At 45.0% G+C, this 21,975-nt stretch overlaps 2 protein-coding genes across 2 annotated transcripts; both read right to left on the reverse strand.

Annotated features, from left to right (window-relative positions):
- Positions 1-489: 489 nt before the first annotated feature.
- On the reverse strand, positions 490-8,146 carry nr1d2b (nuclear receptor subfamily 1, group D, member 2b). The gene is made up of 8 exons (XM_069711489.1): positions 7,653-8,146; positions 5,016-5,231; positions 4,626-4,714; positions 3,881-4,025; positions 2,951-3,642; positions 2,681-2,866; positions 2,379-2,589; positions 490-1,246 (listed from the first exon to the last, which is right to left on the reverse strand). Exons 1-8 carry the CDS (start codon positions 7,669-7,671, stop codon positions 1,050-1,052), a joined length of 1,755 nt encoding a protein of 584 aa, XP_069567590.1. The 5' UTR covers positions 7,672-8,146; the 3' UTR covers positions 490-1,049.
- A 9,353-nt stretch (positions 8,147-17,499) lies between these two features.
- On the reverse strand, positions 17,500-20,774 carry rpl15 (ribosomal protein L15). The gene is made up of 4 exons (XM_069711531.1): positions 20,707-20,774; positions 19,820-20,001; positions 19,598-19,734; positions 17,500-17,854 (listed from the first exon to the last, which is right to left on the reverse strand). The coding sequence occupies exons 2-4, from the start codon at positions 19,989-19,991 to the stop codon at positions 17,549-17,551; spliced, it is 615 nt and encodes a 204-aa protein (XP_069567632.1). The 5' UTR covers positions 19,992-20,001; positions 20,707-20,774; the 3' UTR covers positions 17,500-17,548.
- Between the last annotated feature and the right edge of the window lie 1,201 nt (positions 20,775-21,975).

Genomic DNA, 21,975 nt, shown 5'->3' on the forward strand with positions numbered 1-21,975 from the left:
ATCGCAAAAAATATCTGAACACCAGCAAACTGGCTGTCACTTCGACTCAGCTTATTTCTTTAAATTACAATCACTTCAGTGACATTACAATCATACTTTATGTGGAATAGTCCTACCTATTCACCTTAACTACACTCAGCTAAAGTCTGTAAAGTTTTGTAAAACAGAACTGAAGTTCGTTCTTCCGGGTGGGAGCTGCTGGTGACGGCGAGACGGCAGTTTCTGCGCCGTCCGAAACTCAGCGTGACACGAACCAGTAACCAAGCTGGGATCTTGGAAATCTCAATCTCCAACATGTTAAAAGAATTTCTCTGGTTCAGCCTCTTCCACTGATCCAAGAGCAGAAATCTGACACCGACATTTGATTTGTCACAAAAATGCCCAAATAATGCAAGAAAAGCCTGAAATCGGACATCTGCTTCCCAAATTCATTCAACTTCAACCTTTTACAACATATTTACTTTCCACATTCCCCTCATTGTCTTCTGCTTTTTATTTTTTTAGGTTGTTGGTTTTTAAAGAGGACTTTACCATGTCGCTCATTCAAGTGTCCAGGGTTGTGGTCTTTTTTTAAGCGTCCCCCTCATCACTGGAGCGCAGCACTAATTCAAATCCATGTGTGCCACGACAAAAGTAAAATGTTTCGACTCTTTGTTTGTTGTACAGTCCAAATCAAAAAGCAGTCACATATTGCACTACGAATGCAAAAATAGCTGTCTACACTATACAGAAAAGTGCTTCTAACATTTGTACAGCTGCTACACACAAACACGAGAAACATGTACATCGATCAGTGTGTCTGTATGTATCATTACCATCACACAGGCTTCACGCCCTACAGTACAGTACAAGGACATTTTATGGTCGTCTTCCCCCATTGAGAAGTTCAGTTTATGGACAGAAGGAGCCGGACCCGGGGCCTCACGGGTGGAGCTGCAGGTGGTGTTGGGCGGGAGGTGAGGCGGAGCTCGTGGTCCTCCGGGGTTGTTGTTGTTTTTTCTGTCGGGGTTCAGCGGGGGAGGGCGGGAGGTCAAGCACTAGAGGAAACTTCAGGAATGGACCTTGAAGGCCAGCAGCTGCTCGGAGTGCATGTTGTTGAGCGAGCGCAGGTCGGGCAGTTTGAGCAGCAGCTTGGTGAAGATGGCCGACTCGTTGGGGTGGCTCTTGGTGATGAGGCTGCGCAGGGCGCGGATCAGCGTCTCCTGCAGGGCCTCCACCGAGTTCACGTTCTCGATGCCGGAGCGGTCTGGGAGGGAAGGAAAGGAGGTGGACAGCAGGGGTTAACGGTCAGCTAACGGACTGAATGCAGTTTGGAGCAAAAAAAAAAAATCACAAGAAATATGTCCGATATCTGGTTCCGGTGCTATTTAAATCCACTCGGTACGTTTCCGAACGCGACGGGTTCAGTTTAGTTTTTACGCAACATTTTCACAGAATTGTCTCAAAATCTTTCTTGGAAACTTCTGTCCTCTTAAAGGTATTACAGAAACAACATGACTCTGGTTAAACTGCCACCAACCTGTACACTGTTTAAGCTACGAGGTGAAATCAAAAAGATGCACGTTTGCTCCTTTGGCGTGTGAACGGCGCATTTTTCAATGACATTTTTCGGTTTAAACATTTGATATGTTGTGTTTGGTCTATTTTCAAATGAAATATGGATTGACATGATTTGCTAATCACCGCATTATGTTTTTATTTACATTCTGAACTACGCTTCATTATTTTTAGAAACAAGATTGTAACTTGGAACACTTTTTGAATCAGTTTTTCTGAAGAAAAATACAAATAAAAAAGACAAAACCAGAAAAGATTTTAAAACACTAAAAATACCTCTGTATGAAAGCACAGAGGAGATTGTAAGTATTATTCAACAGCCATGTTGATGAGCCCTGGAACAACATGCAAATTTAGCTTTTATCAATAGACCAAGTTTTGCACCTCAACTAAGTATACATTTTTGTCATCTTTATATTTCCTTTATGTTTTCACGCAGCGTTTTTTACGCACAAATTGTATCTGGGAATAAAAAAGATAAATGGAAATGCACCTTTTGGTGAAGTGTTTAAACCACAGACTATATAAAGATGGACGTGATGACAGCTCCCAAGAAGTGAGGCCGAAATATCATGGATCGCCCTCTGGTGGCTGAGTGCAGTATCAATAAGCCCCGCCCCCTCTATGTTAGTAGATGGACAAGCTACAAATAACTAAAAAAAATCTGAGTACACGACAGTAAAGAAATGATCAGCGTCTCCATCCCCCAACGTCACCACAGGAAGTGGTCGCGTGTTTTTCATCTTTATATGCGTCTATGGATGAAACTTGATGGAAGATCAATAAATCAATAAAATGATCCTGACAGCTGGAGAACTGACCTGCAGAGACCAGAACCACAGCAGTGAAGAGGCTCATCTCCTCCTCGCTGAGGCCCAGGTTGATGAGCTTCTCACTGAAGTCGAACATGGAGTTGAGGAGGTCCCCGGCCCCCATGGCCCGAAGAGTGTCCACGCTGTACTTGCTCCCTCCCAGAAATGTGACGGTGCGGTCCGTCACGTCGAACAGGGACGCAAAGCGGACCACCAACACCTGCAGGACACCAGAACATGCGTTCCTTCAACACTGTGATCACCAAATAAACCGGCGAACATCAAGCGACGCTGTGTGAACAGAAGTGTACCTCGAAGGTGCCGGCCTTCAGCAGGCTGACCTGGTCGTGCTGCGACAGGTCTCTGAAGCCGGGGATCTTCTTGGCAAACTCCACCACCTCCCTGACGGCGGGGGTGAAACTGTGGGAGAACTCCTCCCACACCTCGTGGCCCGACTTCTGGGGGTCCACGTGAGGAGACGTGTTCATGGGACAGACCTGAGGATGGACATCAAGACAGAGTTCAGGATGACATAGACTTCAGAAGAAACTGTTTGTGCTCAGTGGGACTTGTTCTCTCACCAGGTGCATCCGGTTGCCTCCTCTCCACAGGCTGTAGGCTCCGCCCTCTGGGGGCGGAGCCCTGAACGCTCCGTGTGTGTAGGCTGGACAGTGGCTGGTGGCGGCGCTCCTCGACTGTCTAAAGGGGCAGTGGTTGGGGGGGGTCCCCTCCTGAGCCTGAGGGCCCAGGTTGGAGGGGGGGTCGTGGGTTGCCACGGTAACCAGGTTGTTGTGGTGGTTCCGGGCGTTCTGGCGGTCCTCCGTCCGGCGGTTGGAGGTGTTCGTGGCAGAGCCGCTGTTCAGCGGCCCCGAGGGGGGCGGGGCCTCGGCGGTCAGGCTGCTCTGCTCCTGGTTGTACATGAAGGTCTCCTGGTGAGCCCGGGTCACCGAGCCGATCACCTCCTCCTCGCCGCCGTCCGACGTGCCGGCCGAGGCCGAGCTGGTGTCCATGGACACGGCGGGCTCACGGTCAGAGCTGGACTCTGATTGTCTGAAGTGTGCTGAGGAGGAAGGAGAGCAGGAGGGGGCGGGGCCGGCGTCCTCTGAGGTAGCTTTAGCAGCGCTGGCCGGCTGCGGTTTGGCGATGGGCAGCGTCTGGCTGCTGTGCAGCTGGTTGTGCAGCTGGCTGTTGTTCATCATGTTGTTCATGGCACTCTGCATCTCCAGCAGCATGCGCTGTTTCTCCCTCTTGGGGATCCGGCCGAAGCGCACAGCTGAACAAAGATGAGAGAATCATTTGATCTTTAATAGTTCAGGTTATTCTGCAGTAACACAGTGAGGATCACACTCTGACTACAGCCTTCAAAATAAATCCTCTCTCACCAAGCAGGATGCGTTTGTTTTAAGTGATGCGCAGTTTAAAAGTTCCCAGGAATATTTTACGACAGACTTGTCCTGTATTCATTCATCATTTCTGTCAGAAGGTTTGATGTGTTCGCTGAGTGTACTCACAGTCTCGGGACATCCCCACCATCAGGCATTTCTTGAAGCGGCACTGCTGGCAGCGGTTCCTGTTGATCCTCATGATGGGGCAGCTCTCGTTCTTAAGGCACTTCTTGTACTGGATGTTCTGCTGGATGCTCCTCCTGAAGAAGCCCTGTGTGTCCAAAAACAACCAGCACAGTGTGAAGACACGAGGCGGGCGTGTCATTTTTATGTCTCAAGACAATCTCAATCCATCACATTGATTGATACACGGTTACAGCGGGTTTAATATAGACAAAAAGACCGAGCACTGCAGTGGATTCACAGCGGAAATAATTAGTGTGTGTGTGTGTGTGTGTGTGTGTGTGTGTGTGTGTGTGTGTGTGTGTGTGTGTGTGTGTGTGTGTGTGTGTGTGTGTGTGTGTGTGTGTGTGTGTGTGTGTGTGTGTTCCCTAACTCAGCAGCACTGTGGTGTGTCTGACAGCGTGTGCTGCTCCCCACAGTTAACTAGGCCACGCAGCAGCATGAAGTCTGAGGGAAGCTTCTAGAAATGTGGGGAGAATGAACTAGTTTCATGGAGTCGTGCAGATGGCTGCGGCGCGGTGACCCACTTCAACTACAGCAGTCACACCAAGACTCACTCCACTTCAGGGGCCTCTGTGTGTGTGTGTGTGTGTGTGTGTGTGTGTGTGTGTGTGTGTGTGTGTGTGTGTGTGTGTGTGTGTGTGTGTGTGTGTGTGTGTGTGTGTGTGTCCTGTCAGAGAGACCTCACCTTGCAGCCCTCACAGGCGTGGACTCCATAGTGGAAACCGGAGGCCACGTCGCCGCACACCTTACACAGCAGCACCAGGCCGTTGATTTCTGAGGAGACAGAAACACATTATTACTGCTCATCTGAAAAAACACCACATTAGTGAGTTTCCATGTTCTACGCATCAACAGAAGAGGCTTTACATGTGGCATTAGAAGCAGATCAAATCATTTAGAGCCTCCAGGGCCGTGTCATGAATGATCTTCACTGTGAACTGAAATGATCTGAAAGCCAGTACACCAACATAATCATTATTTGCTTTGATTAAAAACCAGCATCTTTACGTTTGTTAACTGACTGCAATACAAAGCTTAGTTTGTAATGAACACAGTGAATGAAACACAGTCTTACTTGTGATGCCACATTTTGCGGTAGAAGAGGCGCGTCCACTTTTCTGGGTCCCCGGAAGGGTCCGGCCGCCGCCGCTGGGCGAGGGGTCGGCCGGCTGGCCGGGCGAGGAGCCGTGGGGCGGAGAGGACGACTGGTAGCTGCCGTTGGACGAGTCGCTGTGGCACGACTCCGGGCTGGAGACGGAGCTGGACGAGCTGATGTAGGCTATAACGCCTCCTGGTGTGCAAACGACAGAGAGGACGGGAAATGAGCCGGGATGACAGGGACCGCAACCGGCGCTGTGTGGAGCTCATTTTACTCGTATATAGAACTGATATTCTGGTATTGTCAAAACACAGATCCTCACAGCAACTATCATGTGTGTGATCAAAGCCTCATATCTTAATCCTGTGTGCCATACAGATCCACTGTAGTTCAATCAATGAGCCAGCATGAGCCCTTTCAGGAAGACGCCCCGGGCTGCTTTTTACAACTTTAAGGGATTTGGGTCAGAGTCAAAAGGACAAATGTTAACCTACTAATTTCACCTCACTATATTTTTACTCTTTACTGCAGAACAAAAAAGCTACAGATTCAGATTTGTCTTCTTTTTTGTGCATTAACTTGGTAACTACCTCCTGTATCATCCTGGCAAATATCCAACTATCCTTAATTTAAATCCCTGTGATCTCTCCATCAGGTTCCTGACGGTGGCGCTCTTCCCCTCGCCTGCTGAGCCCCGATGGCTCTCGCTGCTCTGACCGCCTCCCTGCTGCTTCCTTTTCCTTCAGCGAAATGCAACTCAGTCACCGGCTGCAGACGAGGAACCAACCAGCTTAACATAAAGAGGGCAGATCAGAGTACAGATCAGAGTACGACAACAGCTTCCTCAGCTAGTCGGAGACAAGCAGACAAGTTGGCGAGGCCCTCCTCCTCCTCCTCCTCCTCCTCCTCCTCAACATGGGCTGACCTGATTTTTTTTCCCTGCCATTCTCAATGATTAGGTAACAGCCATTACATAATGCCAGCTTCACCAGGTGTGTGTAGTAGGTGGTCTGACCCGTCCCTTCAGGCATTCACATTTAAAGGCTTCACACTAAAAGATTTGCTGCCTCATCACAAACTAAAAGGGTTCAGACTTCAAGTTGAGGCGCTGTGTTCCCTGCATCACGTTTTTATGATTTTTAAGATATTAGTCATCGATTCACATCAGCATGGACAACAATGAGCTGAGAAAATACGAGTACTTCTCATCACAAATGTCACATATGTCAAAAATGGACTTGAGTCGTCTGGTGTGACTTAATTAAAGGTCATCTTCGACATCTTACTGACTACATGCAAGAGAAGAGGCATGTCTGCAATAAAAACTCTTCACAACACTTCAACAAAAGAGTCATACAGAAATGATTAGGTCACTTTAAAAAGATGTAATGCTCCGTGTTAAATAACATGACGCATCAGAAAAACCCTTGTGTCCAGCTGAGAGAAACAGTAAAGAATAACTACCAAATATATATTTTTATTAAAACTTTTATTTTGTGTAATATCACTTTAATCATATCAACAGAGCCATCGCCTCCAAATTTAACAGTAATTATTCCTGTTGTGTGTATAAATATGATGCATCACAAAATTAAAGTGAGAAATTATAACATTGTATTGAGTAACATGGATTATTTCCAGATTGACAACTGGAACCTGAAAAGGGGTGCTGCATTCAAGTCCCATGGGAAATATTTAAATGCATGTTCAAAACAAGTTAAAAGGACAGTGTTGCCCTCAATACTTCAGTGCAACGAAGCCTATTTTTATCCACTCATTTGATTTTTTTTTTTTAGGAGCTGTGTTTATGAAATGACACGTATTAAGGGTTTTCATTGCAGTTTTTAAAAAAATAATTTATCTTTCAACACTATTTATAAGTGTTATTTTTATTCTAAAATTCTTAAATGAATGATGTTGACATCAACAATAGCGTTCACCCAAACAAGGAACACAAACAAAGTGAATTAGAATCGCGTCTAGAAGTTTTTTCAGCCCAGGTCCCAGAGCAACACCGCATGATGAACAAAAAGCTTTTGTCTCTCCCATGAACATTGAACGCAACATAACTGTCGAGATTTGTTCAACACGCCCCCACGTGGCGCTGGCATGTTTCTTCCCCGGGAAAACTGGGTCACCGCGCGCTGCTGCTCGACGCCTCACGTGTATCCGCGGCTGGACCCCACGCCATTTCGCTGGGAGAAATTATGCAATACCTACGTCACGGCGCCGCTCGGCCAATGAGCGTAGACGCACGAGGAGCGTAAACACAGGTGCGCACATGGCTAGGCTAACGGGTCCATGTGAGGAGACACTGCAGTGCTGCTGGAGCAAAGAGCTTGAGTACTATCAACAGCCCGCTGGCTCTCCTAACCCAGTTCAACACGAACACAGCCGCAAACACGACCGACTTGAACATGTTTCAAGTGCGTCGTCTGAACGTAAACATCAAACTAGATATAAAATAAGATGGCGACCTCATTCTGCTCGTTGTGCTACTTTAACAAAACCATATTTCAGTGACGCCAAAAGCAGGACGTGACCACAAGATCAAGTCCACTGCAACGAGCTGCAGCGACTCGTCCTTTAACATCAGATTTGAATCCCACTCACCAGCTTTGGTCGACTCCATGTCCGATGAGTTTGGGGGTTTTCCTCCTCCTCCGCTACCTCAGTGCTGAAGCCGTTGTTGTTTTTGTGTTCAGCAACTGAGACGTCGCTGATTGTTCTCGGCTCAGAAATTTAGCAGTTCAGCAGCATTTAAAATGACCGACTCTTAAACCGAGGTGAAGACCGTGAAAAGCGACGGTCTGTCGTTTCGAGGCAGCGGAGATGTAATCTCACGATGGAAAAAAAAAAAAAATTAAAAATCGCACACGTCAAACCTTGAATGTACGTTTTTCAGAGACGCGTTTCAACGACGCCAAAAGGGCTGTTGTTTCGTCCGGGAAAGCGTCTCGCTGCTTCCTGCCGGCGTGCAGAGACACGGACGCTTTCACTGTGGTCGACCTGCGAACAGAAACACAGCGACGTCCATTCAGAGCAAAGACAAGCGGAGCTGGTCGGACGGGCGGGGAGGAGGACTGCTTCGGCTCCGACTGTGGCGCTGTGTGGTGCAGCCATGTGACCCGGGCCGTCGGCTCCTCCCTCCGACAGCCCTCGCTGCTGTCAACCTAACCCACTGACATACTTTCCCCACTCACAGTGAACAAAGACAGCTGGCGAGCACATCCTGGGCCTCAAAGAGACGCCACATACTGTTTGGGAGTGTGGACCAGAGCTACCTATCCCCTTACAAACAAACAGAATCCATACATTCAAATGAAAGATAAAGGTTGTACCAATTCAGCAAACTCAATTATTTTACTCAATCCTGTTTCTTTCAAGTACTGAACACTCCCTGAAGGTTAATGCGTCTTTTAGATCAAATTCCTCAACTCAGCTTCCTCGTCAGTCTTTCTGGCTCTCGCTGAATTTCTGGCACTGACAGATATGATCTACAGATTCTGGTATTCTGCAGTACTCACATAGTCCCGGTGGGTGTTTTGTTTTGTTCAGCCTTGTGTGTCCAACCTTCAGTCTGGTTAATATCTTTTCTTCCCTGGTGCTTTTCCTGGATGTCCTCCCTCTGCCAACTTGTCTCTGAACAGCTTACATGTGTCTTCCTGCGTCTCCTGAGTCCTAAACTGTGCTGCCATTCGCTGAATAAAATGATTGTACTGTGCTGACACCCACATAAACGATACAAAAATACCGATATTTTGAAGTCGGACCAGTGTTTCGTATATTTCATTGATTAAATCCTGCCTGCTATGAGATGTGAATGATTGTAATGACAATAATGCTGAACAGGAATCTGAACAGATGATGACCTTTCTGATCTGAAGCTCCTCAACAGTGCTGTTAAAATGGCCAACTGTAGAAACAGACAGATGGTCTGATGTTTTCCTTTTAAATGCATATAAAACCAGTTCTACCTGTATGAGGACCTTTAGATCCGTCTGTGTTTACTGAGGTAAATGATTGATATGTCATCTGTTGTCGGTCCTCCACCACTCCTGCAATATTACCAAGATCTTTAAGTACTTGGGTTTTTTCCCCCAAAATAATCATTGACTGACACTGAGGGAACCAGACGAGGTGTTGTTGCTGATAACGGTACAGCAGAGGTGAATGTTATCTGATTTAATGACATGTCTGGATAATCCTGTTTGGTCCTTTCTCTCTCCCAACGTGGGAGAAGCACCTCTGTGGTTGGATGATTATCTCCACAACATCCTTGAAGATTGTCTCGGTAGTTCATAGTTAAGAGCTTGCGTCTCACCCTCCTCCACCTGAAGAGCAGACACAGGACTTGTTCTAAAAGCACCACAACAGAGTCTCAGAGCTTCGGATTCACCACCTCCAGCTTCTTTAATGATGATTTCCCAGCTGATCTGAATGCAAAAGAACCATAATCAAGAACTGATCTCATCAAAGCTATGTAAATATTTTTAATTGCAGATCTGCTGACTCCCCATTCTGACCCTGTTAGACACGTCATTACGTTTAAAATCTGTTTACATTTGATAACTATCCTCTGAATATGATGATGAATTTATCATCGAACCACACACCTCAAAATCTAAAACCTTTCACTTGTTCATCTTTTGTCCGTAAATCTTTATCTGAGCATCAGCTCCTCTCTTTCTAGTAAACATGACTGTTTTAGATTTTTCCACAGAAAACCCCATGAATAAGACCATCTTTCTACAACATGCACAGCCTCTTGTACTTTCCCTTTAATATGGTTCATGTTCTTCCACGGCGCTCCGTCATCAGTAAAAAGGGATCGTCCAATATCACCCTGAACTTGAGAGAGAACATCGTTTATCATGATGGAGAACAGTATCGGACTGATGACACCACCCTGAGGTGTCCCATTCTCCCTGAGGTGTCCCATTCTCCCTGAGGTGTCCCATTCTCCCCCTGGTGTCTTCTCGATAGTGCTGTTCCACTTCTGACTTGAATAAATCTGTTAAATAAAGTCTTTCATCCAATTATATGCTCTGCCACATAGTCATATTTAATTTAATCAACAAACCCTCCTTCTAAACTATATCACCCACTGTTTAAAAAACAGCCATCACTGACTCCTTATTCACTTGAGCTTTTTTCATTTCTTTTTCTAAACCAATAACTGGGTCCATAGTTCCTCTACCTTTCTGAATTCATGTTCATGATTTGAACTTTAGACTAGTTAAAGTAGCCACCTTTTTCTTTGCTCACTCTTCATTCTGTCAACCAGCTTCATGAGGTTGTCACCTGGATCTTTTTCTACAGTCTTGAAGAAGTTCCTAGAAATAATGAGAACCTGGTTGGCTGCTTTTTCTTCACTCTTTGGTCCAACTCGTCCCTGAAGCAGCACTCCATCACTCTGCTCAGGTAAAACAGCCCTTACACAGCCTGGAGGTGTCTTTGGCTCAATGTCCTGTTATAAAAACAAACAATGGTCCCGTGGAGCTCAAACCTGATGAGATGATGTGTATGCTTGCTTGACACATGCTTGACACTGTGTGGGAATCACACATGCAGATACACATTCACCTCTCCTGTTTCTCATACAGAGCAGCTGGAACCAAAAAGCTCACATTAGCAAATTCTAATTTCAGGTCTGATGTCCATTCCTTGTTTCTTGGTCCAATCAGATCTGTTCTTCTTCTTGGGCTCCCTCGGTATAACTCAGTTAACCTGGTGTTACCAGACCCTGATTCACTGCATGAATCAACAGTTCTGGCAGCACTCTGCTGGACGTAGACCTCGGTGGATTCTGAAGCTGTTGGAGTAGCCTCGAACTAATCATCATTGACCACCATATGACGTATGTTGTGCACCGAAACTCCACCTCTGTTGTTGGAACTTCTTTAACATCATCGCAGTCAGCAGCCCCCACTGGTCACTGGATTTTCTGCCCTGCAGAGGTCTCTAACCAAAAGCTCGCGAGCTACCTGGTCACGTATCAATTTATTATTGTTCATCTAAAAGAAGCCTATTCAGATGGTTTGGTGGAGCACATCTATGTGAACAAATGTTACAGTGACACTTTCATTTTGTCAAAGTAGCTGGCTTGGAGACCCCTGCTAGAGAGTCTGAGCAAACCTTAAAGGGAACAGTGTTTGCAGACTATAATCTCAGTGAAGCTCAAAGCCGTAGACCAACAGTCGTGCAGAACCAGGCTGCGACTCATTGTAAGTATTTCTTGAAATTTGAAAGACTAACTTACCCTCATGTCTTACTTCTCCCAAACATGATAAGATGAAAAATTCCACAAGTTAATCTTTGAAAAGGCTCAACTATTAACTGAAAACCATATCAGCTGCTGAGGGGTCATAGTATGACAGGCTGGTGTAGTGTTGCCTTGTCCATGCTAGTTTTCTCATACATTGTTAAGTGTTGTGTGTCATTACTGATGCTCTCTCATGGGCACATTATGATCCAAGTCCCGAGTGGTGCATCCAGCCAGTCCTAGTTTTAATAATTTTGCCCTTTATAATGACAGTGGTCGTGTAAAATATGTAGGCAGGCTGCCTTTGGTCAGTTCACCTGCTAGCTAATATAACAGAGGGGTTATGTGTGCAATATATATACTCATGTGTGTTTTGTCAGATATTTGGACTCTGTGCTGAGGAGGCAGCCGTTACAGCTACTGGATGTTTTTAGTTTTTGACTGTGGAATATTAAATTCAGTCTTTAATTGTACAAATCTTTTAATGAGAAAATATTTTAATGCCGACACAATGACAATACGAATATTAATTTTGTGCAGGGGATCTGGGTAAAGAAATAGCTTTTTTTAATATTTTATTTATATTTATTGTATAATACAACATCACCATCAATTTATCACAGAAAGACTGCAGTTTAACGCTGTGATACAAAACACATATATTAACATTTATCATTCAGTGAACAGTATATTTGTGTCTGTGTTGTTGTATATTAAAACCAACCTTGTAGACTTTGGAAAAGACAGGGCCTCTAAAAAAAAGTGTTCAGTGTCACTCTGCTCACAGTTGCGGGTGTATGTATTTATTAGGCGGTACGCCGTCCTGCCTGGCATCCTGACAACAGCTCGTTCATTCAGCAGGTCTGCTGCCTGAGCAGAGCAGCTGCAAACACGCCCCTTCAATCGGGTGGTGGGTTGCCAGATTGCTGTGACAGATGGGTTGAAACAGTATGTAGTGTGTAGATTGTGTGTGTAATTACAGTTTGATATGCAAGCTTGTTTAGGTAATGACAAACACACAAAACTTATGGATCTGTGCATGAAGATTATTCATGACGAAGTTTGAGTTTTGAGGGAAAAACCACAACACAGAAGGATGCAGGGAAACAAGCTTAAAATAAAGGAGAAACAGGTGTGCCTGTATCCTTTAAATACTTTTCATATGTTACTTCTTTTACAAATTCCATTTAAGTAGTAACATAATGGTGGTCGTACAAAGCTCCCTGTCACTCTCACACCGGAGACCAGGATCCACACGAGGACTCCTGTTTGTGGTTTTGGCAACATAAGCACTTTTATAAAGGACAGAGAAAGATGGTGAGTATTTTTGGGGCATTTTTGTCTTTAATTGACAGTTGAGAGGGAGGAAATGTCAGGAAATAAAACAGGAAATCAACATGCAGATCTTTTCCTGACCTTAAAGTGCTGCCAGGGTCTAAACAGACCCATAAAAAGTTGAATCACTGAGCAGTCAGGACAACTTTTGCACTGCATGACTGGATATACAGTACTGGCAGGAAATCAACATATTGGCGACTTTCCGAATAGATAAATTAACATAAGAATATCTTCATTATGTTGCTTGAAAATGTAATCTGTCTGTATTTAGACTTCTAAACATGTTAGTGTTGCTGATGGGTTGTCTATAAATGTCCTTTGTAGGAGACAGGCTTTGTGAATGACAGGTGTTACACTCCCCTGAAGCTCACCTACTGAAAATCTTGTAAAGATCATTGATTCCTTTAATTTGTTCACTGTAATTCTGTTCACTGTGGTGTCAATCAGAAGTGTTCAGATCCTTTAGTTCAATAAAAGTATAGAACACCCTAGAAATACTCTGTTTAAAGATGCTGTAGAGTAGAAATAAAAAAGAGTTTTAAGTTCATCACACCACAGAAGTATGGGTTGTTAACTACCCATCCACATTTTAATGAATAAAAACACAGACAAGTTTGTTAAATTAGGCTTTGAAATGGTGAGAAAATCATCAGTCTTCTCTGCTCTGAGACTGGGGGGGCGTGTCCTGAAGGAGCTGAAGCTCCGCCCCCTCCCTGGAGGGTGTTCAGTGTCCTGTAGGACAGTCCTGTGGCTGCAGTTCTTTTCCCCACTAAGCGGTCCGTCTGACATCCAACCTCTCGGTGACTTCATGCGTGATGTCCCGCTGGTCCTCTGTCTCTCTGGTGGACGGAGCAGCCTGCTTTATGAAAACACAATAGAATTATAATTTATTTGTCCAATGAGTGAAACACACAGATGCATATAAATGAAGCTTGTCCCCCTGAGCTGTAACACAGGAGTCAAACTGGACACCAGAGACAGAAGACAGTGAGTCTCCAACTACTTCTAACGACCTGAATTACAATCATGGAGATAATAAGAGAGGAGGAGTTGATTTAGTTCTGTAACGACTGAAACATGAACAACGCTGCATTCATTTTTAAATTTTATTGTACTCTATTAATCCCCGAGGGGAAATTCTTTTGCTACAGCAGCATCCCGAGGGGGAGATGCCGCAGCAGGCTGCCGCGACCGCAGCGCCAACTAACCTGAGGTGCATGTTTTTGGGTGATGGGAGGAAGCCGGAGAACCCGGAGAGAACCCACGCAAGCACAGGGAGAACATGCAAACTCCACACAGAAAGGCCCAGGACCGGATTCGAACCCGGAACCTTTTTGCTGTGAGGCGACAATGCTAACCACTGCACCACTGTGCCGTGCCGGTGCGTCCGGAGGGTGAAGCTCGGTTCGGCTCCGCTGCAGGAGGAGCGGTGCGTCCGTGAACTCCGTCCGTCTCCGGTGGAAGTTGAAACTATCCACCATGAAATGGTCCCTGCAGAGGCGGCTGTTGGTGTTAATCCTAAACTCTCCATCAGCGAGGCTCTTCATGAAATCAATCCACCTCTTTTTCCTTTCTTCATCAGTTGGACATTTAAATAGTGATGCAGCGCTGCTTTGGAGGTTCTTGCTTCCAGGAAAGATGAACTTCCAGGTGGAGGGAGACGTCCTGTAGCAGCTGATGTACAATAACTATCTGACTACAGCAGGAGTAGAACTGAAGTCCAGTGGGACGACCTCTTATGCAAATGAGCTCCAGGCTTGTATAGCGTTTCACCGTGAGAGGAGGAGCCATGCAGAAGGTCATATAAACCGTCTGTGTGTTAGCTCGGTGACATACTGAAGCTAACTTTTAGCCCCGCCTTAAAAAACCTGAGCTGAAGACGGATGAGAAACTGTTCAACGGTCTAACGCCACATTTCAGTGCGACAACGTTTTCAAACTTTGCACATGCTTTCAGCAACTCATTTCAGACGTACATAATGTACTGAGTACATCATAAGTATGAAATAAAAACCCTGCATTGGAAATGTCAATATGAGTGAGGCATGAACAGCAAAAGTAAAAGTATTCAAGACTGGACTGACGGGATCATTAGAAGATATTTCTAATAGCAGGAGTCTGTTGTTGTAGTTGGTTAAACTGTAACTAATGATTCTTTACATCAATCTGATGATTATCTTCTCTATTAATGAGGATTATTTCCTCCGTAAATAAAAAATAATTGTAGTAATTAAAAGGAAAAGCGGCAAATCCTCAGATTGGAGAAACTGGAAGCACATTTTTTTTTTCTATCATGTCAACATCTTTGAAAATACACCACTATTTGGAAATAGGTACTGTTTAAATAGGACACAGGAGAATCCCCTCCTGCCTCCCTTCTCCCTTTAAACACTCCCCCTCCCCCACCTCACACACACACACACACACACACACACACACACACACACACACACACACACACACACACACACACACACACACACACACACACACACACACACACACACTGTAGGTTAACATGACATGGAAGTGCTCCGTGTCTCTCCATCTCAGGCAGGATGACTCGGCTGCAGCTCCACACAAAGATGCAGCTCCAGGCGTTTCCAGACGCTCTAATGTTTCCTCGCTCACCACAATGAAACCTTTGATGAGAAGAAGTCCCACGCTACACCGTCCCACTCTCCTGTTCCTTTTCTTGGGATTCTTACAGAGCGGGTCAGGGGTCTCAGCTGCCCTGCAGACTAACGTACAGACAGACAATGGAGGGGGGAGTAACGTGAGATGACCATTGTCGTCACCCTCCTGCAGGTCAGAGAAACACGGGAAGGTGTTGTCATCATGACCTGGAACATTCATTGATTAGTAGGTAACATACTCCGACAGTTCAATGAGGACAACGAGACCCGTCTTCTGCACGACAGCGTATATTCAAAACATGTAGGACACCTGCTGCTTCAAGGGGTTTTCTTCATTTTGAAGAACTCAACCTTTTGCTCGTTCCAATTTTTATAAATGAGTTGCTCCTTCTTGTACCTGATTTTGACAGAACCCTATTTTTTATTCCAGAAGGCAGAAGATTTTCTTCCAAACCTGACCTGCAATAAAAATTAAAATGGAGTAAATAGAGTTGAATGCAGACACAAAATGTAAAATGCAGAGTGGACACCAGGCGCCAGATTCAACATGTAAAATTCATTCAACCGAATTTTAAATAACCAGAACGAGCAGTGAAAATATGCCCACGCATTCATCACACAGCATGAATGCACGTTATCCTGAGGGAGGGTGATGTGAGGTGGTGATAAAAAATGATGTGTGAAGTCTACAACGTAATATTAGCCTGTTTATGGCTAATTGTGACTAATGTGTACTCAGTTTCACAATGATTATGATTTATACAACTCAGCCATTGCGTATGTACAATATCAATAAATGTGATTTGTTTCATTCACGTTCATGATGCCAGAGTTTTATGCATCTGGCCCCATGAGGCAGCCAATCCTCTCCAGTGTGCCCTTAACCGTCCACAATAATTATTATACCATATCATTAGATATGACTCGCTCAAAATAATTCTTAAAGGAGAGGGAGAACATTATGTCTGAGTATTTTAATCATTCAGCAATTTGTTTCATTAATATTATTCTAATATCAACAGCTGACGTCAGTGCAAAGCAAAAGTGTGCACATGTCCAGAAATAGTCTGAGCTTGTATTTGTAGTTTGTACACTCCATGTACATAATGCAGCCTGTATATTTATATCTATCTTATCTGTCTACTGATATCGGATCATATTGCAGCTCAGTGGAGATAACACAGTTTAATAGCAGGTGTAAACACAAAGAGCCGTGGATCAGGTGTCCGTGTACGGATCACATGATTCTCCACTTCCTGCTTTCCTCTCCGTCTGGTGCACAACATCCTGTTAACACGCAGCTTTTCAGCTGCTGTCTTTGTGCTTCTTTTTTTAGCAGAAGACAAAATATTTAAATTCACTTTGATGTATCAGGACCTTCATGTGTAACAGAGCATTCACTGTTTTAGAGCTACTGTTGGTTAAAAACCATCAAATGTCACCTCATTTCAATTCATCTTTTATTCTTTTAAACTCCTGCTTGTACATAAAGTACAATCAACAAATATATATATATATATATATACACACACAGCACCTTTGTTTTTACTGGTTTAGGTAAAAGATCTAAGACTTGTTTTATGCTCACAAAAGAGTTATTTCTCTCAAGTTTTTCTCACAAATTAAAATCCATGTTAGTGAGCACCTTGCCTTTGTTAAGATGGCATGTGAGACACAAGATACTTCTGAAAACAGCAGGATTATCTCTCAGGTGTGTGTTGGACGAGTCATAATAAAAAAGCCAGAAGAAGAGGAGGTGCAGAATTGAAGAGAATCAGGATCACATGCTGTTGTTTTGCATGTTTTCATGGCAACTGATCACACAAACATACAGCACACCTCTACCATGAACCCCCCCCTCCCCCACTAACAGCAGATAATGCTGCTGAGAACTAAAAAATAGGCAATAAAAGCATCACTAACGATGCACTTTGCACCGTCTCATGTCACCAACAGATCAGAACAGCTGCTCTGTAACTTTGCTTTCTGATCCAGCCGTCAGCCTGCACTTTAGAAGCTTTGGATTTATTGCTGTGAAAACTCCACATGACTTTAGACCAGCTTCTCAGAGACAAAGAAATAGAAGCTCATTAAACTGACAACACTAATATTGATAAATGATGTCCATGTGCAGAGACCTGGGCCGATAAAACTAGTAGTGAGGCCTGAAGCTCAGTCTGCTAACATCACACCAGCTGAATGAAACGCAGCAGACAGGACAGTCACCATAAAAAGGTTTATTTGTTTGAATGTACAGACATGAGGTGCACTCTAGCGGTAGCGGTGCAGCTGCAGGGTGTTGCGTCTCTTCCAGGCTGCGCGGCGGGAGCCTCCGATGGTCAGGTGGTACTTGTGGCCCTTGCCCAGCCCGCGGCTCTTCTTTCCTGCAGATGTCAGGCCACGCATCTCTCTGTGCTTGTGCACAGCCTTTGTGATCCATTGGGTGTCGGGGTTGCGTCTGACGGCCTTGTGGAAGGTGTCGACCAGAATCACCTCAAAGAACTTGTAGGTGGAGTCCTCGCCCACCCAGTAGGAGTTCAGCACTCGCAGGGCTCCACAGTGACGCCCAGCACGCTCCTAGGAAATTAAAACAAAATGCAGAGATTGAGTTCTTCCAAGATCCGTATTTAAACCCATCCCCGTGTATATAACTGAGTAAACTGTGCAGCTCCCAGACACCGGCCCACCACATACTCATGTTCACCCAGCTGCTTCTTCACCGAGCACGAGAAACCTTCAGTGACGGATGCATCACGCCAAAACATCACGTCTCATGAACACAAACACCTTCCTGAGCTGACTTCACACCAGAGACACCGCTTCTATTAAATCTGTGTTTGGGACTTTTCTACATGTCATTTATCATGAAGCTTGTTAAAAACTGAACGTGTACACAACTTCCTGGATTGTTGCGCTGCAGGATGTTGTTTTGGTTCAGTCTCAGGCTTCTTCTTCGATCAATTCAAAGGTCAAATTCACCTGAATTCAGTGTATTTGTAGAAGCTGCTCATCTGCTGGTGAACACTGTATCACAAGTAAATAGGGAGCTGATGACAGGCTACAGGTTGGAGATATATTTTATGGAGGACACTGAAGTTGGAGAAAGGTAATTCCTGCTCTTATACAGTGTTGAAGGACAACAAAGTAAACACAGCGCCCCCTATGAACAACATCCACGCTGTGCTGAAGGTCTTTTCACTGCAGACTGAACCTCGGAGCAACAAAAGCATTTGTTTTCTTTTAATTAACCTGACAGTTTGATTGTTTGACAAAACGTATCTTTAACGTCGTCCAACGTGACTGAAGCTCCATACGAACGTCTTAAAGCCGTCGGCCATCGCAGAGCAATTAAGAGTAGAAACTTTATTTGACTGAAATTTATTACCAGCTGATTGAATGATGTTTAAAAATCAACTCAGTCCCTTCAAGCCTGAAAACCAAACGTTCACTCGGATGATTTGCTACTTTTCTCCATTTAATAATATTGAAATCTCGGACTGTTGGTAAAATAGAAAAATAGTTTTAGACGTCGCCTTCGGCTCTGAGAAATTACTTTGGAAATGTTTTTTTGTATTCTTTGACCTTCTGTACATCAAACGGACCAGAAGTGACTTTGGTTCTCTTCATGCGGGCCGGCTGGTGAAGCTTCAGCCCTCCTGTTGTGGACGTTCACTGCTCTGAACAGAAAGAAGCAGGAGCTGCTCGTTGTTCACACACGGACTACATTGGCCGGTTGTACTCTCAGCCTGGTGTTGAGGGCCGACCGAGAGGACGGACGGACGCCGACCGAGAGGACGGACGGAGCCCGACAAAGAGGACGGACGGACGCCGACCGAGAGGACGGACGGAGCCCGACTCCACGTTTCAACCGCCGGCCGCTACTGGATGGACTCGCGGTGTAGAGGCTGTCACTGCTGCAGCACCCGGTACCACAACATAATGGAGCGGTCACGTGACCCGTCTTCATACACCATCTCCAACAGGAGCAGGAGGCTGGTGGTGCAGGTTGCATTTAAAAATGGAATAATAATACAATACTGAAGTGTTTGATAGAAACTGTGTTTACTATTAAATAGTTTAGGAAGTTTTTAGGACAAAAGACTTTTCAGACTCGGTCAAACACCGACAACTTCAGTCGATCAAAACCATCATCGAAGCTCATCGCCGACCGCTCGAACTCATTTCATCAAATCTGGGACACGAGCTGCCGCGTGCAGCTTTGAAAGAAAGGAAACATCTTCCAATGCAGTAAGAATTGGGAACACGTGTAACTCCACATCAAACCGCTGCAGCCAGTCTGAACACAGAAGATGAACGTACCTCAGCGGTGGACTGCAAGCTGCGGGCAAACTTGATCTGGTTGACTCCGTGGTGCACCGGCTTGCCGTAGGTGGCGCCCTTGGGCACGGGACGTTTACGGCCTCCGCGACGCACACGGATGCGGTAGATGACGTAGCCTGTTTGAGAGGAACCGGAACAATTAGAAAGGACGGCGGCGGAGGATCGCACGCCGCGGGGGAACAAACTGAGCCGGACACCCACCCTGCTTGGCCTTGTAGCCCAGCCTGCGAGCCTTGTCGGGTCTGGTGGGCCGAGGAGCCCGGTGCAGGTTGGACAGCTGGCGGTACTGCCAGCAGCGGACGCGGAGCAGAAAACGCATCACGTCGGACTGCTTCTTGCGCCATAACTCCTGCATATACCTGTATGCTCCCATGTTGACTTATCTGAGGAGGACAGAGGGGGAGAGAGGTCAGCCATTCAGTGTGTCTGAACCCGTGACGTCACTAACACAACAGGACGTCCTGCTGCTCCATCTGAAACAAACACTCAGCTCACCGACCAGTACAGTGAACTGGACCGCGTTGATCTGTCGGCTCGTCAACACCTGAATCGTGGTGAACACCTACTCTCAAGAGCACGCGCGCCGCTCACGTGCGTTCAGGCCCATTTATTACACGCGCACACACCTCTGGACCGACACGTGCACGTGTCGCACATCGTGTGTTGAACCGAGTGGACGAAGATTCACGAAGTGGACCGGAACCGTCCGACGTGAAGCTGGCACGCTCATGGGAGCTTCAGACTTCACTGGAGTATCGACGTCATTCTCACAAAATTAAAAAAATAAATAAATAACATAATTGCTCGAGTTGGTTTAAAACAATTAAAACGCAAAAGTTTGTGAGTTCAAACTAAACGTCACGACAACAGAAACGTCCTGCAGCTAACAGCTCAGCTAGCAGCTACCGGCGCCGCGAGAAAACGTCCGAAACCCGTGATTTGAACCATGTTTGTAACAAATAGTGAAGTTTTGTGGATCCTTAATAAGTCGCTAAAATGAGCCTTGAGTATAACTGACAGATGAAAGCAGACAAAATGGGATTTTTGTGGATTGAGTTTTGGTCATAAGTACAGAAAGTGTCGCTTACATGATGGCGTACCAGCCGGAAAGAGGGAGGACAAGTTCCCAGCATGCCTTATGAAAACGGCCGTTACGTATTTCCTGTGCGGGGGCTGATGGGAAATGTAGTTTTCAGAGAGCTTCTTTCACTTTTCGGCACATTTGAAACTTCTATGGTCATTTTCGCGAATCCAACACGCGCTCAGCATCAAATTTCAAGTAAAATAATTCATTGAAAAGCTATTAATGTATTATATATAGTGACATCATATATTCACACAGACTTAAGAAAGTCCTCTGTAGTTGTGCATATTGATTCAAAATGTGGCAAATTACTTCCATACTGAAGCGTTTTATTTTAATTACTGATCCTCTGTTGTCCCAATTAATGGTATAGGATCAATAATAATAATAGTATTAATCAGCAGAATTGATCATGTCTGTAGCACACGTAAATATGATGTCACAACTGTTATATAGCCATTATAATATAATGAACAAAAAGTATAAAAGGTTATTGTACGTTTCAGTTAGTTTATTTGTATGTATTCAACAGAAATGGCTTTTAAAAAAGGGATTAAAATTATAAATAAAGGAATAGAGATATGGCAGAGAAGATGGGAGGAAGATCAGAGAGGAGGAACATATCACAAGTCTGTTGTAACAAAGGAACCGAGGGGAGAGTAATTATAGCAGATCAGATCCCACAGGGTTAAATAGCACCTTGTTTATACTTGTGTCAAAGGAACAGTGACACGAGTGGGAACTGTGACGTTTAAGGACACGTTAAACACGTCATATTTCATTGTGCCATGAAGCGGAAAAAAAAGGTTAGGTGGTAAAGTCCGAAAGGAAGGACAGGTCTACGGACCGGAGGAGAATCACCAGGGAGGATACTTACTGTTGTGGAAATGATGTGTTTCCAGTGAGAAATGAACAGATAAACAATGATACAATGAACTGTCTCTTGTAAATTTAATAAAACAAGATGTGATAAGAATATCAATAAGAATGATCAAGAATTACAATAAGAATACTAAAGAATCAAGAATCACAAATCAAAGAATTACAGAGTCACTATATTTCAGCTGAAAGGACAGGCTCATGCACACAGACCGCTGAGAGTTCAGGGAGAGGAGGTGGACATAGTGGAGGAGGACAAGTACCTGGTGTCTCCATGACAACAGACTGAACTGGAAGACCAACATCAACGCTGTCTACAAGAAGGTGATGAGTCGACTCTTTTTCTTGAGGAAACTTCAATCCTTCAATGTGTGCAGCGAGATGTTGGAGATGT

Source organism: Brachyistius frenatus, unplaced genomic scaffold (genome assembly GCF_029030835.1).
Source record: "Brachyistius frenatus isolate BFR_SWC_R1_liver_20210118 unplaced genomic scaffold, ASM2903083v1 Contig_101, whole genome shotgun sequence".
Classification (NCBI taxonomy): domain Eukaryota; kingdom Metazoa; phylum Chordata; class Actinopteri; family Embiotocidae; genus Brachyistius; species Brachyistius frenatus.

Bases quoted from the DNA above. Each gene is read 5' to 3' on its own strand.
- nr1d2b (XM_069711489.1), bottom strand. The intron at 3,643-3,880 runs GTGAGTACACTC...ATCTTTGTTCAG, and splicing joins GGTGGGGATGTCCCGAGACT to CTGTGCGCTTCGGCCGGATC. The intron at 2,867-2,950 runs GTGAGAGAACAA...GTCCATCCTCAG, and splicing joins GAGGCAACCGGATGCACCTG to GTCTGTCCCATGAACACGTC.
- rpl15 (XM_069711531.1), bottom strand. From the start codon at position 19,991: ATGGGAGCATACAGGTATATGCAGGAGTTATGGCGCAAGAAGCAGTCC. The intron at 19,735-19,819 runs GTGGGTGTCCGG...CCTCTCAAACAG, and splicing joins GGGCTACAAGGCCAAGCAGG to GCTACGTCATCTACCGCATC. The intron at 17,855-19,597 runs GTACGTTCATCT...TTAATTTCCTAG, and splicing joins GCTTGCAGTCCACCGCTGAG to GAGCGTGCTGGGCGTCACTG.